Source organism: Coregonus clupeaformis, unplaced genomic scaffold, assembly GCF_020615455.1.
Source record: "Coregonus clupeaformis isolate EN_2021a unplaced genomic scaffold, ASM2061545v1 scaf0260, whole genome shotgun sequence".
Lineage (NCBI taxonomy): Eukaryota > Metazoa > Chordata > Actinopteri > Salmoniformes > Salmonidae > Coregonus > Coregonus clupeaformis.
In genome coordinates this window covers 359857-376817 of record NW_025533715.1, presented here as the reverse complement: position 1 = coordinate 376817, position 16961 = coordinate 359857, and the positions used below count along the sequence as shown (strand labels likewise).

The window sequence follows — 16961 nt, the reverse complement described above, 5'->3', positions numbered from 1 at the left end:
AATAATGATGTTTTAACCAGCTATGCCCGCTGGGAAGCATGTGAAAGGTGCCAAGTTGTCACAGCAAAAAAAATGAAAAAAGAAACCCCCAACCTCCACATCTGCCTACAAATCAAAATGTCAGCTGCTCTCTTTTGCCTTATGCCTAACCCTAAATCAAGACCAAATACCTCATTTACCTGTTCATATATTTAGATGATATAGCTAATTGCATAAACAAAACAAAACAACCTAAATAAAATGGCTGCCACTCTCCTCTTCCTCTTCCTCCCTCCACCATCCTCCCTTCTCACCCTGAGCTTCCTTCCGAACACGATGACTTTCCCCCGGGTCTGCTCTTTGCGGAAGCGCCACTCCACCAGGTTCTGCCCGTTCTCCCCGGGCAGCGTCATGTTCCTCCGTGCCACTGTGGGGTTGGCAGCGCCCGCCAGGATGTGCGGCTCCGTCTGGTAGTGTGTGTCCATCCCGTTGGCATAGATCACCCTCAGAGAGTGGTCGTAGCCCACCTGGTAGCTGTTCCTTAGTTGGTCTGTGGTGGAGAGAAAGAAAGAAAGTCGAAAATGTTTTAGTTCCATGAAGACAATAACAAAGATTATAAACTGGGTGGTTCGAGCCCTGAATGCTGATTGGCTGACAGCCGTGTTTTTTTTACTGCTCTAATTACGTTGGGAACCAGTTTATAATAGCAATAAGGCACCTCGGGGGTTTGTGGTACATTGCCAATACACCACGGCTATGGGCTGTGTCCAGGCACTCCGCGTTGCGTCGTGCGTAAGAACAGCCTGTAACGATCCCGGCGGTCTGAGTCGGGTCCTGTCTGGTGACGAGTGTTTCTGGTCGTAGCTCCTGTTTCCCGAGGGTTCGGGAACGCTCCGGGGAGCGCGCTTGTTTCCGCACCTGCTTCCCATCAGCAATCGGCACACCTGGGCCTAATCATCACCCTTCTTAGGGTCTGGCCCAACATCCAGTTCCTGCCGGATCGTTAGCCATGAACAGTATGTTTTGCCGGCGTATCAGCCTCAGTACTAGAGTTAGTTTTTGTTGTTTTGTTGCACCCTGTTGACCTGCCTGGTACTTACCTCCGTTTGTGTTCTCCCCACAGTCACTCGTCCGGAACCTCTACCCAACCTCTGCCTGATGGTCGGCGGCTGCCGAGCCATCATCGGATTAACCACTGGACCCTCTACAACTCCTCCACGCCGCCGCTCTGTTCCCTGGATTATTTCCCTTCACCCTTGGTTCAGTAAATAAACACTCACCTTTTGACACCACTTACCTTGTCCTGGTCTGCTTCTGGGTTCTGGCTTAGTAAACCGTGACAGAACGATCCGGCCAGTAATGAACCCAGCGGACCTGGACTCTGTTCGCCATGCTATTACCCAGCAGGAGAAGATGTTGGGTCATCATAGCACGGTACTACAGGAGATCGCGTTGTCAGTTCGGAACCTTTCTACCGGTCTGACGGAGGTCCAGAACCAACGCAAGTGGCCGGTGGAGGATCCACTACCGGTTTCATCCATCTCGCCTGCCGCTTCTGAAGCTGTGGCCATCCGTGAGCCCAAGGTTCCGACGCCGGATAAATATGAGGGGGAGCTGGGAAGATGCCGTTCCTTCCTTATGCAGTGTGGACTAGTGTTCGATCTACAGCCCTACTCTTATGCCACAAGGACAAGGCTAGGATAGCCTTTGTGATTGAGTTGCTGCGTGGTCGTGCGCTGGAGTGGGCTTCAGCCGTTTGGGAACGACAGGATCCCTGCATGGCTTCATACCAGGGGTTCACGACCGAGATGAGGAAGCTCTTCGATTCCATTCCGTCCGAGGGAGGGACGCAGCTAGGCGCCTGTTTCGCTTCGCCAAGAACTCGCAGCGTGGCCGACGTCCGTGATTGAGTTCAAGACGTTGGCTGTGGAGAGTGGGTGGAACGAGGAGTCTCTGCAAGCGGCCTTTTACCAGGGTCTGTCGGAGCAGCTCAAGGATGAGTTGATCTCCTATCCGAGAGCCTAGTGACCTGGACAGCTTGGTAGCCTTGTCCATTCGGGTGGATAATCGAGTCCGAGAGCGAAGGAGGGAGAAGCAATGGGGTCCGTCCAATCGATCAGTTTCTCAGTTCCCAGTCGGGTCGGGTGGTGGACCAGAACACATCGATCATTCTCCACCACAGTGGATTAGTGGAGAGGTCCTCTCTCCCGATTCGGAACCCATGCAAGTGGGGCGGCACGGGTTAACCAAGGAGGAGCGTCAACATAGACGTAAGACCAACTGCTGCCTCTACTGTGGTAGCTCGGGACATTACATCTCCACTTGTTCCCGGCGGTCGTCAAACTGCCCGGCTCGCTAAAGTTGGGAGGACTTTTAGCCCAGTTTCAACCTCTCAGTACCTCTGTCAGACCCCGCTTCCCGGCTACCCTTGTAAACAGGAATCAGAGCTTAGCGCTTAACAACGCTTTTATCGATTCAGGTGCCGATGGAAGCTTTCTTGATGCCGAGTTGGTGGAACAGCTGGGGCTTTCCAGGCAGCAATTGCCGGAAGCCATTGGAAGCGACCACTCTGAACGGCAGTAGTCTGGCACGTATCACGATGAGGACTGAACCGGTTAAGATGCGGTTGTCAGGGAATCATTCTGAGATGATTTCATTTTTCATTCTGCCGTCTTCCCATGTTCCTCTGGTCCTTGGATACCCCTGGCTGAAGGAACACAATCCCACGTTCGATTGGGTGACGGGCAAGGTAACGAGTTGGAGCCTGGATTGTCATGCTAACTGTCTCAAGACTGCCTGCCCCCATTCGGTTCCCAGTCAGGTGATTGAGGCTAAACCTCCAGATTTGTCCCTGGTTCCCGAGACATATCACGATTTGGGGAAGGTTTTCAGTAAGCAGAAGGCTCTGTCACTCCCTCCCCACCGACCATATGATTGTGCCATCAACCTGGTCCCTGGAGCTGTCTACCCCAAGGGAAGGTTATACAGTATCTCCCGACCTGAACGTGAGGCGTTGGAGACCTACATCAAGGAGTCCCTAGCTGCTGGTCTCGTTCGTCCCTCGTCATCACCCCTGGGGGCAGGATTCTTCTTTGTGGGTAAGAAGGATGGCTCTCTTCGACCATGTATTGACTATCGGGGGTTGAATGACATCACGGTCAAGAACAAGTATCCCCTGCCCTTGATGAGTTCTGCCTTCGACTCCTTACAGGGTGCTACGGTGTTCACCAAGTTAGACCTACGCAATGCGTATCACCTGGTCCGGATCAGAGAGGGGGACGAGTGGTTGACGGGTTTCAATACACCGATGGGGCACTTCGAGTATCAGGTGATGCCGTTTGGACTGACCAATGCTCCAGCGTGTATTCCAGAGTATGGTGAACCGACGTCCTGAGAGATATGATCGGTCTCTTCGTGTTTGTTTACCTGGATGACATTCTGATCTTCTCGAAGGAACCTACCGACCACGTCCAGCATGTCCGGCAGGTTCTGCAGCGATTGTTGGAGAATCGCCTGTTCGTGAAGGCCGAGAAGTGCGAGTTTCACGCCCACACAACATCCTTTCTCGGGTACATCATCTCCAGGGGAGAGATTAGGATGGACCAGGAGAAGGTTAGAGCGGTGCTGGAATGGGCCCAGCCCCGGTACGAGATTGCAGCTCCAGAGATTTTTGGGGTTTGCGAATTTCTACCGCAGATTCATCCGGGATTACAGCCGTGTGGCCGCTCCATTAACTGCCTTGACTTCCAGCATCAGGACCTTCAAGTGGAATCCGGAGGCGGATCGACGTTTCTGGATTTGAAGAGGCGATTCACCAACGCACCGATTCTCTCTCAACCGGACACGGCCCGTCAGTTCGTTGTTGAAGTGGACGCGTCTGATGTGGGAGTTGGCGCCATCCTGTCGCAGCGATGCTCCACGGACAGTAAACTCCATCCCTGCGCCTACTACTCTCGTCGCCTTTCACCTGCGGAGAGGAATTACGATGTGGGTAACCGGGAGCTTCTCGCGGTGAAACTTGCCTTGGAGGAGTGGCGCCACTGGTTGGAGGGGGCGGAGCAACCGTTTATTGTCTGGACTGACCACAAGAATCTTGCTTACGTGCAATCGGCGAAACGTCTCAACTCCCGTCAGGCCAGGTGGGCGTTGTTCTTCGGACGATTCAAGTTTGTCCTGACGTTCCGACCTGGGTCTAAGAACGGCAAGGCGGACGCCTTGTCCCGGATGTTCTCCAAGACGGAGGAGAGTGGGTCCAAGACCGAGACTATTCTCCCCCGGGAACTGCGTCGTGGGAGCAGTCATGTGGAAGATTGAGGAGGAGGTGCTGGCGGCCTCTTCGGACTCAGCCCGGTCCCGGTAACGGTCCACCCGGTCGGTTGTTTGTGCCTGAGTCGGTTCGTCCTGCTGTTCTCAAGTGGTCCCACGCCAGTAAGATGGCTTGTCACCCTGGCGTGGCTCGGACTATGGCGTTTCTTCGCAGACGTGTTTTTTGGTGGCCTGCCATGGCCGAGGATACTCGGGGTTTTGTTGCTGCCTGTCCAGTGTGTGCGCAGAATAAGAGTACCAATCGGCCCCAGCTCTGGACTACTTCACCCCCTTCCTATTCCCCGGCGTCCATGGTCGCATCTGGCCCTGGACTTCGTCACGGGGTTGCCCGGCTTCTGAGGGGAACACGGTCGTTCTGACTATCGTGGACAGATTCAGCAAGTTCGCCCACTTTGTGCCGATTGCCAAGCTTCCCTCTGCCTCGGAGACGTCCGAGATCCTGGTTAGGGGAGGTTTTCAGGGTCCACGGTTTGCCCAGTGATATCGTTTTCCGACCGTGGCCCTCAGTTTACCTCTGCTGTCTGGAAGTCCTTCTGTTCGGCCATTGGAGCTACAGTCAGTCTCACATCTGGTTTTCACCCCCAATCCAATGGTCAGGCGGAGAGAGCCAACCAGAAGATGGAATCCACGCTACGCTGTCTGGTCTCTTCCAACCCCACCTCCTGGGCCTCTCAGTTGCCTTGGGTTGAGTATGCCCACAATACTCTCCCTACATCTGCCACTGGGATGTCTCCCTTCCAGTGCCTGTATGGCTACCAACCTCCCCTGTTCCCTTCTCAGGAGAAGGAGCTCTCAGTGCCTTCTGTTCAGGCCCACATTCGTCGTTGCCACCGGACCTGGCATCGGGCCAGAAAGGCACTCCTTAGAGGTTCGGACCGGTATCAGCTCCAGGCGTCGTCGCCGGATCCCCGCTCCCACCTATACCATCGGAGATAGGGTTTGGTTGGCTCCCCACCGGGGATCTTCCGTTACGGACTGAGTCTAGGAAGTTGTTACCGAAGTTCATTGGTCCGTTTGTGGTGGAGAAGGTGATCAATCCAGTGGCAGTTCGACTCAAACTACCGAGGACGCTCAGAGTCCATCCCACCTTTCATGTCTCCTGCCTCAAGCCTGTCCTCCTCAGTCCTCTGTTGCCTCCTCCGCCTCCTCCTCCTCCTCCTCGGATGATCGGAGGTGGTCCTGCCTACCACGGTGCGGCGCATCATGGATTCCCGACGGCGGGCCGGGGTTTCCAGTATCTCGTGGACTGGGAGGGGTATGGTCCTGAGGAGAGGAGTTGGATTCCGCGGCGACAGGTCCTAGATCCCGGATCTCCTCAGGGACTTCTACCGCCTCCATCCTGGCGCTCCGGGAGTCCGCCCGGTGGCGTTCTCGGAGGGGGTACTGTAACGATCCCGGGTCTGAGTCGGGTCCTGTCTGGTGACGAGTGTTTCTGGTCGTAGCTCCTGTTTCCCGAGGGTTCGGGAACGCTCCGGGAGCGCGCTTGTTTCCGCACCTGCTTCCCATCAGCAATCGCGCACACCTGGGCCTAATCATCACCCTTCTTAGGGTCTGGCCCAACATCCAGTTCCTGCCGGATCGTTAGCCATGAACAGTATGTTTTGCCGGCGTATCAGCCTCAGTACTAGAGTTAGTTTTTGTTGTTTTGTTGCACCCTGTTGACCTGCCTGGTACTTACCTCCGTTTGTGTTCTCCCCACAGTCACTCGTCCGGAACCTCTACCCAACCTCTGCCTGATGGTCGGCGGCTGCCGAGCCATCATCGGATTAACCACTGGACCCTCTACAACTCCTCCACGCCGCCGCTCTGTTCCCTGGATTATTTCCCTTCACCCTTGGTTCAGTAAATAAACACTCACCTTTTGACACCACTTACCTTGTCCTGGTCTGCTTCTGGGTTCTGGCTTAGTAAACCGTGACACAGCCCTTAGCCGTGGTTTATTAGCCATATACCACACCCCTTCGGGTCTTATTGCATGAATAAGAAACACCTGATTTCAGATTTGATAACCCCATTCTCCCCTTCTGTTACATAAAGGATGGAAGATTCCTATGTTGGGTCTGCATTGATAGAACCCTTCAAGGTTTCTCTCCTCTCCTCTCCTCTCCTCTCCTCTCCTCTCCTCTCCTCTCCTCTCCTCTCCTCTCCTCTCCTCTCCTCTCCTCTCCTCTCCTCTCCTCTCCTCTCCTCTCCTCTCCTCTGCTCTCCTGTTCTGTCCTCTCTTCTCCTATCCTCTGTCTACAAACATACATTTACTGTTGTATGATTAAGTATATTGATCTCTGAGCTGTCTTTATTTTATGACCTCTTTAATAATGAAAGGGGATCAGGGATTAATGCCCATTGAGTAATTGGTGAAGTCATTAGTATTGTGTTGACGTTCGACTAATCAATGCTGTTGGTTATCAACGTGGCTCATTAATATTCATGACTGGTACTCACAAAGTTGAGACACACACTCACTCACACAGACAGACAGACCCCCCCCCCCCTTTACTTACCCTGGACCAGTGTGTAGAAGGAGTCGATGGAGGAGAGGTTGGTGGTGATGCTTACGTCCTCGTCGCGGCCGGACGTCTCAATGTCCACCGTGATGGCCCCGGTCATGTCCCCATGCAGGTTGGTCACCACCCCCGTAGGGAACGTCACGTTGGTTAGACGACCCTCACTGTCATAACTGGAGGGGAGGAGAGGGAGAAAGAAAGAAAGAAAGAAAGAAAGAAAGAAAGAAAGAAAGAAAGAAAGAAAGAAAGAAAGAAAGAAAGAAAGAAAGGAAAGAAAGAAGGAAAGAAAGAAAGAAAGAAAGAAAGAAAGGAAGAAAGAAAGAAAGAAAGAAAAAGGAAGAAGAGAAAGAGAGAGAGAGAGAGAGAGAGAGAGAGAGAAGACAGAGAGAGAATAATTATATTTTTGCCTTTACTGCTATTAGCCCATACAAACACATTGAATAACAGATTCACTACATGGAACAACAGATAGTCCCCCCAAAATATCAAAAGGAAGTTTGTTCTGAAGTGTCTCTCCTATATCTGAGAGATATAAGAAAGATCAGGAAACATTAGTTTTTTTGTACATGTATCTAAGGATACAGTCAGACACTGTAGCACTGTAGTCAAGGACTTCCTCTGGCATTGTGATGTTGAATAGAGTTAGCAGGTAGCAGGTTGAGGGGTTGATGTATGAATGGCTTATGGTTTGTTTGAGGGGATAGGGATCAGGGTTTGGGTTCAGACTCAGAGAAAACCAGTCTATGGCAGTCTTTTTGGCAAGGGCTCTGTGGTAAATGTTTGAGGCTATAGAAGCTGTACTATGGTGGATCACACTGCAAAGAGAACAACCTGCCTGGCTAGCTGACTAGGGCCTTTGCTGTCCCATATGGCTGGGAGTCTATTTTGGTGCCTGGATGGAATGTAGTCTGTGTGTGTGTGTGTGTTTCTGAGCTATCCCACTATCACATTTAGAGAGAGATTTTAGTGACAGCCCTGTGTCTGCCTGTGTCTGTCTTCTCTGGGAGTAAGAAGCACTTTGTGCCTCTCTCCGTCTCATGCTCTTCTCTCTCTCCTCTCTCTGTTCTCCCACTCTCTCTTTTTCCCTCTCTCCCTCCATATCTCCATATTTCCTCCATGGTGACAGTGGGTGTAGCTCCCAGATGAGCTTCCCCTCCAAGCATGACACACACACATATGCACGCGCACACACTGTTTAATTTACAACTATTCTTCCATGTGTTGGAACGTGGTGCAAGTACGGAAGGTGAAACGGAACGGAAAGTTTTATATAAAGATTTCCCCTGTGTTGTGTGGCGTGTATGTGAGTGTGTGTGTGTAAGTGTATGTGTGTGTGTGTGTGTGACAGGGTTTTGCTGAGCAGGCATTGTTCAGCCCCCTTGCCTTACTGATACTGATCAGATGAAAGTGCAGAAAAGATGGCCGCTGGCTCTATATTATACACACAGCCAATCACTAGAAGATATGATGATGAAGGACATCATGTTGTCAGAGGACTTAAGGGACAAGGGACACTCACAAAAATGGGGACACTGACACACTTCCTTATACAGTCTTAGGGGACAATAGAGGGAGAGAGACTTCTCTTATAGCAGCTATCTCAAACACAACCAGTGGGGCAGTCAGTCATTCAGTCAGATAGTCAGTCAGTCAGAATGGGGCCCCAAGTCTTTGCTGGTCAGTAAGTCCCACTTACTCATAGAAGGTGGTCCATCCTATCTGTATAGTCTTGGTGGCGAGGAGCCCGCTGTTGCCATGGTAGGTGAACAGCACCAGCTCCTGTCCCTGTGCCGTCAGTGTCTTCAACCCGCCATTGGTCCCGATTGTCAGCCAGATCACCTGGTTGTCCGGGGCAACGATCCGCACCGGCATCCGGTTGGGGTCGCGGCGGATCCTCAAGGTGTTGCCACTACTATCCGTCACCGCGGTTACGTCCTCCTCATTGCTATAGCTGAAGTTGTACTTGTAGTCACCGGTGACGAGAGACATGGTGAACTGGTGAGTTCCGTTGGAATCAAACACGTAGAGTTCCTGGGACGCCGGCGAGGCGACCTCGAAGGAGCCCGGGCCGGAAACGGCGGAGCCCGACGGCGGTTGGTTGCGGCGGATGGCGCGGATGCGGATGTTGCCCAGGTCGGCCACGTAGAGCGTACCGTCGGGCGAGACCACAAGCGAGGAGGGCGAGTTGAGGCGGGCGTCTTTGGCATAGCCGTCGCCCGTCTGGTAGCAGTCGCAGTTGGCGTCGTTCTTGCAGTCGCAGTCGGACAGAGCCCCGGCCAAGGGCGTGATCTCGCCGTCTGTGGATACCTACATTTACATTTAAAGTAGAGTCATTTAGCAGATGCTCTTATCCAGAGCGACTTACAATCAATGCAATCAACGAAGGTAAAAACAATGAAAGATATTCAAAATAGGCGCCATCTGCAAGAACGACAAATACAACAGTACGTTGTTCTTCTTGTTCGCCTCATGACATATTATTGTACTATATTAGAATACTATATGACCTGGCGGATACGGTGTATCTTCTTCTCATCAGTCTCGGCGATGTAGAGCACGCCACTGTAGGAGAGGGCGATGGCAGCAGCTCCCTCCAGCATGGTCTGCACCGCCCGCTTGCCCAGCGTGTACTCTATACCTGGCACCTGGCAGTGCATGGGACGCCCCGCCACGATGCGCACCTGTTGGGACACAACAACAACAACAACAACACAAGTCAAAGAGGTGAGCAGTATTTTGATGAAGGCTTATTCAGCCGCAATGTGTCGGTGCATCCTTTTATCTCGCTTGTTCACACTACCAGCATGAACTTATTTGTGTATGTAATAGAAGTGTTCCTATGTGGGAACGTGATGGTCACCTGTCTGTTCTCAGTGATCTGCAGCACCACGTTGTTGTCCAGGACATAGATGGAGTTATCCATGGGGTTGATGGCCAGGGCTGTGGGCCACTCCAGACGAATCTACAGTAGAGCAGAGATTTGATTTGATTTATTACGATCCAAATTAGCCGAAGCCAATGGCGACAGCTAGCATTACTGGGGTCCGACACACAACGAAAAAGACATTACAGACCCAAAAAATACTTTACAATTTACATACACTTAAAAGAGAAGAAAAATAAAATAAAATAGAAACCTTTATTAGCCTCAAGGGGTAAAAACTCTTTGCAAAAGTTCTGTGAAGATGACAGAAACAAACAAATCAACCCACAAACACAGAATAGATGAGATGTGAGTCTAGTGCTGCTTTGCACCCCCCTGGCCCCCCTCTACATCCTCCTTCCACCACTCTACCCCCCTCTACCCCTCTACCCCCCCCTCTACCCCTCCCTCTACCCCTATACCCCCTCCTTCCACCCCTCTACCCCCTCTACCCCCTTCCACCCCTCTACCCCCACTCCTCTACCCCCTCCTTCCACCCCTCTACCCCCTCCTCCCCCCTCTACCCCCTCCTCTACCCCCTCCTTCCACTCCTCTACCCTCTCCTTCCACCCCTCTACCCCCTCCTCCCCCTCTACCCCCTCCTCCCCCCTCTGAGCGTCTGGCTGTGACACTGATGAAGAAGGATCCTTTACTTCTCAGGACTTATACATTGTGTGCCTCGCTCTGATTCAATTTAATCAGCCACCGGGTCATTTATTACATTTTAAGACACACACACACACAGGCACACACTCACTTACGCATGCATACATGTGCACACACACGCACGCAGACACAGACATACACACTCTGATGATGCGTTCCCTCATGGCCTGAGGGACAAAGAGGAGAGAGAAAGAGAGACGTAAACGTTCACGTTTTATTGTCTAAACAAGACTTTTCCCTCATCCTCTTTCTATCTCCCCGTGGAGGAGCAGGGTATGTGATGGTTAAGATGATATGAGGAGAACACACTCCCCCCCCACCCCCCAACCCTCCAAAACATACACACTTCTGCACCATTAGTGTTGTAGAGCTCTGGGCATAGCGGTAGTTTGGGTCTGCTCTCTTTGGCCCTGGCCCGTCATCTTCACCCCACCCCTGACCCTGAGTGACCTGGCAGGTAAAGCACCTCAGCAGAGGACCATTAAAAGGTAATGACGCTTTCAGCCTTCAGCTCGACCACATAAAAGCTCTCCCCTGCCAGTTACAGACCATGCATTATACATGGATAAAGCTGTACTAAAAAGAGGCACTATTTGGGCACCATGCAGTGACTGGAAGTTAGACTGTGTTTCTTCCTTCGCCTCTCAAAATGCTACAAATACTTAACCCCTGCTTTTTCCCTGTGGAAATGGAAGTAGAGAAAAGTTGAGGAAAATTAAATGACAACAGAGCGTTCCTGTCTATTCAGATGCACAAAAACATCAGTTGGAAGCCACTGCATCGTCTACTTCTCAACATAACTCCTGTAGAGAGAGAGAGAGTTGGAGATATAGTGTGATATAGCTTTGAAAGCACTGAGGCAAGAGATGGAGGGGACTGGCCTCGCTACAATATGTGTATGGGAACATTTTATTTCATTCCACCGCCATGTTGAGGTGACAGTGGTGGGACGTTGCAGTGTAACGCGTGCCCCACGTGGATGTGTTTCTGCTGGCTGTTTTAACTGACACAGAGCTGTCTCGGTTTGTTTTTGCTCCATTGAGTCCCAATCTGCGTCCCAAATGGCACCCTATTCCCTATTTAGTGCACTACTATTCTGGTGAGAAGTAGTGCACTATCTAGGGTGCCATTTGGGACGTAGACATACTTCTTCTCCCTCCCTGGCTGGCTGGCTGGCTGCGCTACACTGTGTCTCTTCCCCATTCTTCCCCCCGGACCCAATGGTACTGCATATATGTTCCTCTCTGAATAATTCAACTCTGTGTTTCCTCTCTCTCTCCCTCTTTGTCACTGGGGACTCTCTCCCTCGCTCTGTGATTGTGACCGTGCAGAGGAGAAGAGGATGAGAAGGAGGAGGAGTGAGTCCAAAGAAGAAAGGAAGAGAGATGGAGAAGAATGATCTGAGTGAATCTGTCTCTGGGATTTAAAGGTCTGAGTTGTGAGAGACGGGGAATCGGAGGAAGTGAGGTGTAGCGAGGATTGTTATAGGGGTAGCTCAGGGCATACACACACACGCACACACACACACATTGATCTAGCTAGCAGTGGAAGGCACAGGGGACTCAGAGACAACACAACAAATACCTGACTTGCCCATACTGGTTATGCATCACATTAGTTCAGTACACTGTCAATATACTTTCAGTCAGAAAACCGACACATTCTCTTGGGCTCTCTCAGTTTGGCCACAAACATCAACAAAACTACCACCATCTAGACAGCACCATCAGTAGCCTATCACTCAAGATAACCCACTACAGTGCTTCCCTAAAGCTCAAAATAGCCCATTCTGATTGGATAATCCAGGAGAAGCGCCTAGTAAGACCTCCATTAGGGGAGGCCACTTTCAGGAACATTATTATGATTGACACATCCTATTCCCTCATAATCCTCAGATGATTCTTGTCTTTCAACAATAAAGAGAGATCCAAACTGGACCCTAAAATACCTGGAGTTGGATTTGGCCCATAGTGCTGTTTGGGGTTGGGGTCAGTTCCATTTCAATTTGGCAATTCAGGAAGTGAACAACTGTATAACTTCAATTAGATGCCGAGTTTCAAATAGCCGCCTGTCCCTTTTAATAGCCGGGCAACTGCACACATTTCAGCAAATAAACGGCTGTTTCAAATAAACACTGGGTCTAAATGAATTGTTTACGAGGTTACCATGAATTACCATGAATTGTTTACAAGGTTTAATGCTTGATTTGTTACATAAAATAATTCAGTAATGACTCGAAAAATTATGACAATCATTAGTTTATATCGCCAATAAGAAATTCCTAGCCATTAGCTGCTAACAGCAGAGAACTGCTAGCTAACTGGCAAGCACAAAAACAGTCAAGAACTTCGGGAGTACAGAGCCCTAGAAATCGGCCGACCGCCTTCTAATGGCGAAAGTAAGAACAGACGAAAATGCACAGTCAAAGAGGAGAATAATTAAAGGAAAAGTTTTGTTTTTCTGAGGTATAATAAGACAAAAGAAACGTGACACAGTGTGTAAATGATAACACAGTGCAGGAAATGAATAAATTTATAAAATTCTGGAAGTGAATGCTCAAATTAAACAATTAACTATGTAAATGAGCAAAAGGTGTGTGCACTAAGGAAATAGATGCCTGGCTCAAATAGAAGCCTGTCTCTAATAAGTGCCTGTTGTTTTCAGTGATTTAAGCAAATAAACGCCCAGGCTATTAATTGAAGTTTTACGGTAAAATTCAAATGTTCTCATTGTGTAATTTCAGTTTACTTCCTGAATTGGTTGAATTGAAATGGAATCGACCCCAACCCTGGCACTGTAACCTAGGCCTGAGGGCAGAGTTCAGCTGTGTTGGTTGACTGGGGCAGGTTTGGGGTTTAGGGAGCGGCCAGCAGGGGGAGCTAAAGGCTTTTAATAGTGGGGCACTGCCACTCAGTAGGGGAGAACACAACACACACTGGCTGGTTCTCCCAGATGAGACAACACCCATGTCAATACTAACCAGCCACACCATCTACTACAGTCAACTTCACAGAGGCTATATGGACTGAATGTATATTGCCAACTTAACACTTTTATGGTTTCAAAATGCTTTATATAGTAAGGGTGACAGAACCATGTATGTATATGTATGGCTCTGAACAATGACTCCATGATGGCCACCATTAAGATAAAGTGAATCCAGCAAACACTGGAGGTTGGGTGTGTGTTTGTGCTTAGGTGGATGTCCCTGTGTGTATGTGACCCACCTGTCTGATGTGCATGCTGGTATCACAGGTCAGGGGTCGTGCTGAGGTGAGGTCGTTGGAGCCCAACAGGGTGGAGATGATCCCGTTACGATCCACCTTCCTGATCATGGTCCCGTCTACGAAGTAGATGTACCCGTTCTTATCTACCGTAATACCTGGAGTAGAGGGACAGAGAGGGAAAGTGATGAGAGGTAAGAAGTAGATGTACCAATTATTATTTACCGTAATACCTGGAGTAGAGGGACAGAGGGAAGGGTAGGCGCTTTAGTAGAAGTAGATGTACCCGTTCTTATCTACCGTAATACCTGGAGTAGAGGGACAAAGGGAAGGGAAGGAGATTTAGTAGAAGTAGATGTACTCGTTCTTATCTATGGTAATACCTGGAGTAGAAGCAGAGAGATGGAGACTGAGATATTTGCACGTACACATATCTGCGTACGTGCACATTCACACAGACATACTATATGCACATACACACACCGATGCACATGCACACACAGCACCTGCCGGCCTGTACAACGTGTTTGTGTGTATGAGTGTGGCTTGGGCATCTTTCAGGTCACTGCAGAAGGATGCACCCTGTGAATAATTTACATTTTGATGTCTAGTAGTGAATTATTTCACAGGGCTGAAGAGGAAGGGCGGGAGGGAGGTAGGAAAATAAGCAATTTTCAGTGCCGTCTCTGCATTAAAAAAAAAACCAAAATAAGAACAATAGAATAGAATCAAATAATAATAATCTATAACTGGCTCTATTTTGGGGATGAGAGTCTAGGAGAGAGGAGGAAGGTAAAACAACACCCATGTTTCTGGTGGGAGGGAAGGATGGAAGGAGGGAGGGAGGGAGGGAGGAGCAGGGGGGTTAGTTCATCTTCACTTCACATCCAAATGGATGAGAAACAGACTGTTGCTATGGTTGCGACAACAGCGGCTTAAAGCAACTTCTCTCCTGTGTGTGTATCTGAGTTCCGCGCTCCTGAGGCGGTGTGTGTTCCTGCTCCACTGCTGATCCTATAGGGTGGGGTTTGAGGGGGAGGGGAAGGTGAAGGGAAAGAGGGAGGGGGAGGGGGAGGAGAGAAAAAAGGGATGGGAGGGGAGGGGTGTTAAAAAAAACTGCCGCATTCCGCCATGACCAGCAAGCTAATGAAAGGAGAGACAGATGAAGAGAGAGGAGGATGGGATGAGAGGAGGAAGAGGTAGGGAGGAGAGAAGAGAGAGAGGAGGAGAAAAGGGAGAGAGGAGGAGAGAAGAGAGAGAGGAGGAGAGAAGAGAGAGAGGAGGAGAGGGTGGGATGAAAATAAGGGAGAATAGGAGAGGAGTGGCAAGGCGGAGAGGAGAGGAGGCATGTTGGGAATGAAAACACTCTCGCTCTCTCTTCTCTCCATCCCTCTCTCTCTCTAAGCCATCTGCTGCTAGCGACGGCTTGCTAACATTTATTTGCATTTCTCTCTCTTTCCCTCTCTCACACGTTCCCGCCCTCCTAATGGTCTTCAGACTCGCTCTCTAACTGCGGTTTAACAGGCAGCTGTGTGTGTGTGTGTGTGTGTGAGATAGTCTGTGTGTGTGTAAGGGCTCTCTCCATTAAAATCTAGACTAAAAGCTTGTGCCTGCCAAAATCTCCCAGCTACTGCACAGCCACCTCTCACCTCATTACCGCCGGGGTGTGTGTGATAGTCACACCTGTGGGTTAGACAGGTTTTATGTGGGCTGGCTGGTGCGGCGGGACAGACAGACTGACAGATTGTCTGAAGTGGAGGGTTGGAGGCCATACTAAGCGAGGCTACAGTCCAACAGTATGTGGGAAGGGTATGTGAGTCTGAGTCTGTGTGGTTGTGTGCTAATGCCATGGCAGCATAATGGCAGTATAATGGTAGCATAATGGGGATGGAAGCTCGCGGGGGAAAAGTGCTAAAGCCTTTTACCAAGGGTTGGTCTGTTTTTCTCTACAGGGAACTGTGCATGAATTATATACCAGACCAATATTCCTGTGTGTGTGTGTTTTGGTGTCTGTACCAATGTCCTGTGTAGTTGTGTGTTTCTCTGCACAGGGCACTGTGAATGTACTATGTTCATCATTTTGGTGTCTGTACTGTGTGTGTTTATTCCTCTGTCACCCTACCTTTGGGTCCCATGAGGAGGGCCTCTGTGGCCTTGCCCCCGTCCCCGCAGCGTGCCTCGTCAAAGGGGGGACACTGCTCCCCAGTCCCCGCCACCACCTCTCCGTTCTGGAGCAGCTCCTTGGTGCCCATCAGGACCTTGGGCCGGTAGATGCGGCGGGAGTTGGTGTCTGACACGTACAGCTGCCCCGTAACCGGGTCCGTCGTCAGGTAGTACCGGTGGGCCGGGTTGTTGCTACGGAAAGCAAAGTGGAGGAAGAGTTGACAGTTAGGGACAGTGAAATAGTGACACTACAGAACTCAAACTACAACTTGACATCCACACTTCACATAAAGATACCATTCCACCAACAAGGAAACGGAACAAATGAACACAGATGGGTTCCTTTTTATAACAGGCTGCTGCAGCGTCCATTTTGTGCCTGTGGCACATCATAATAGAGGTGTTAGAGGAGGGTGTACACGGTTCCACAGTGGCATATGGCCTCAGCCGGGGTGAACCTAACGCGATGCGACTGCTGATCACTATCGTCTGACATGCTCCTAATGATGCCCAGTAACCTGTCACATTCGCTCCATCATCGCCTGCTTGGTGAGCTGGGCGCCGGCGGTTGCCGTAGCGGTTGATGAAAGTCAACAACTGATCAACGGGCGTCAATTAAGATGGCTTAAAATAGGTGGAAGGACCCAGACACCTCACGCCAAGGACAGGCTGGCTAGTCTAGTCGGGGCTTTTTAGGGCAGGCAAGCTGTTTCTAATGACACACTCATGGCTAGAGAGATAGAGAAAGATAGAGAGGGAGAGAGACAGAGAGAGACAGAGAGAGACACTGTTTATAGACATAATATGACATTTGAAATGTCTTTATTATTTTGGAACTTTTGTGAGGGTAATGTTTACTGTTCATTTTTTATTGTTTATTTCACTTTTGTTTATCATCTATTTCACTTGCTTTGGCTATGTAAACATATGTTTCCCATGCCAATAAAGCCCTTTGAATTGAAAATTGAATTGCGAGAGAGAGAGAGAGAGAGAGAGAGAGAGAGAGAGAGAGAGAGAGAGAGAGAGAGAGCAATATGTCTGGTTTCTCCAGAAAAAAACGACATTTCAGGCTTCAGCCCAGGGGATCCAAGATAAACAGAATAATGTTTTTTTTTTTTTATTTTTTTTACATTGGAGGAAAACCAACTTTTGGAGCATTTGACTGTCTTTGCACTT

General features: G+C 50.0%; 1 protein-coding gene across 11 annotated transcripts in view; it reads right to left on the bottom strand.

Moving 5' to 3' along the window:
- tenm3 (teneurin transmembrane protein 3) overlaps nt 1-16961 on the bottom strand; it is a 274702-nt gene that overhangs the window by 13992 nt on the left and 243749 nt on the right. For all 11 annotated transcript variants that reach the window (XM_041868495.2, XM_045214458.1, XM_045214459.1 and 8 more), the window contains 7 exons: nt 15745-15977; nt 13626-13780; nt 9670-9771; nt 9317-9490; nt 8506-9116; nt 6807-6982; nt 294-529 (listed from right to left, as the gene is read on the bottom strand). In XM_041868495.2, the coding sequence (XP_041724429.2) occupies nt 294-529; nt 6807-6982; nt 8506-9116; nt 9317-9490; nt 9670-9771; nt 13626-13780; nt 15745-15977 (1687 nt within the window). The remainder of the gene's footprint in view (nt 1-293; nt 530-6806; nt 6983-8505; nt 9117-9316; nt 9491-9669; nt 9772-13625; nt 13781-15744; nt 15978-16961) is intronic.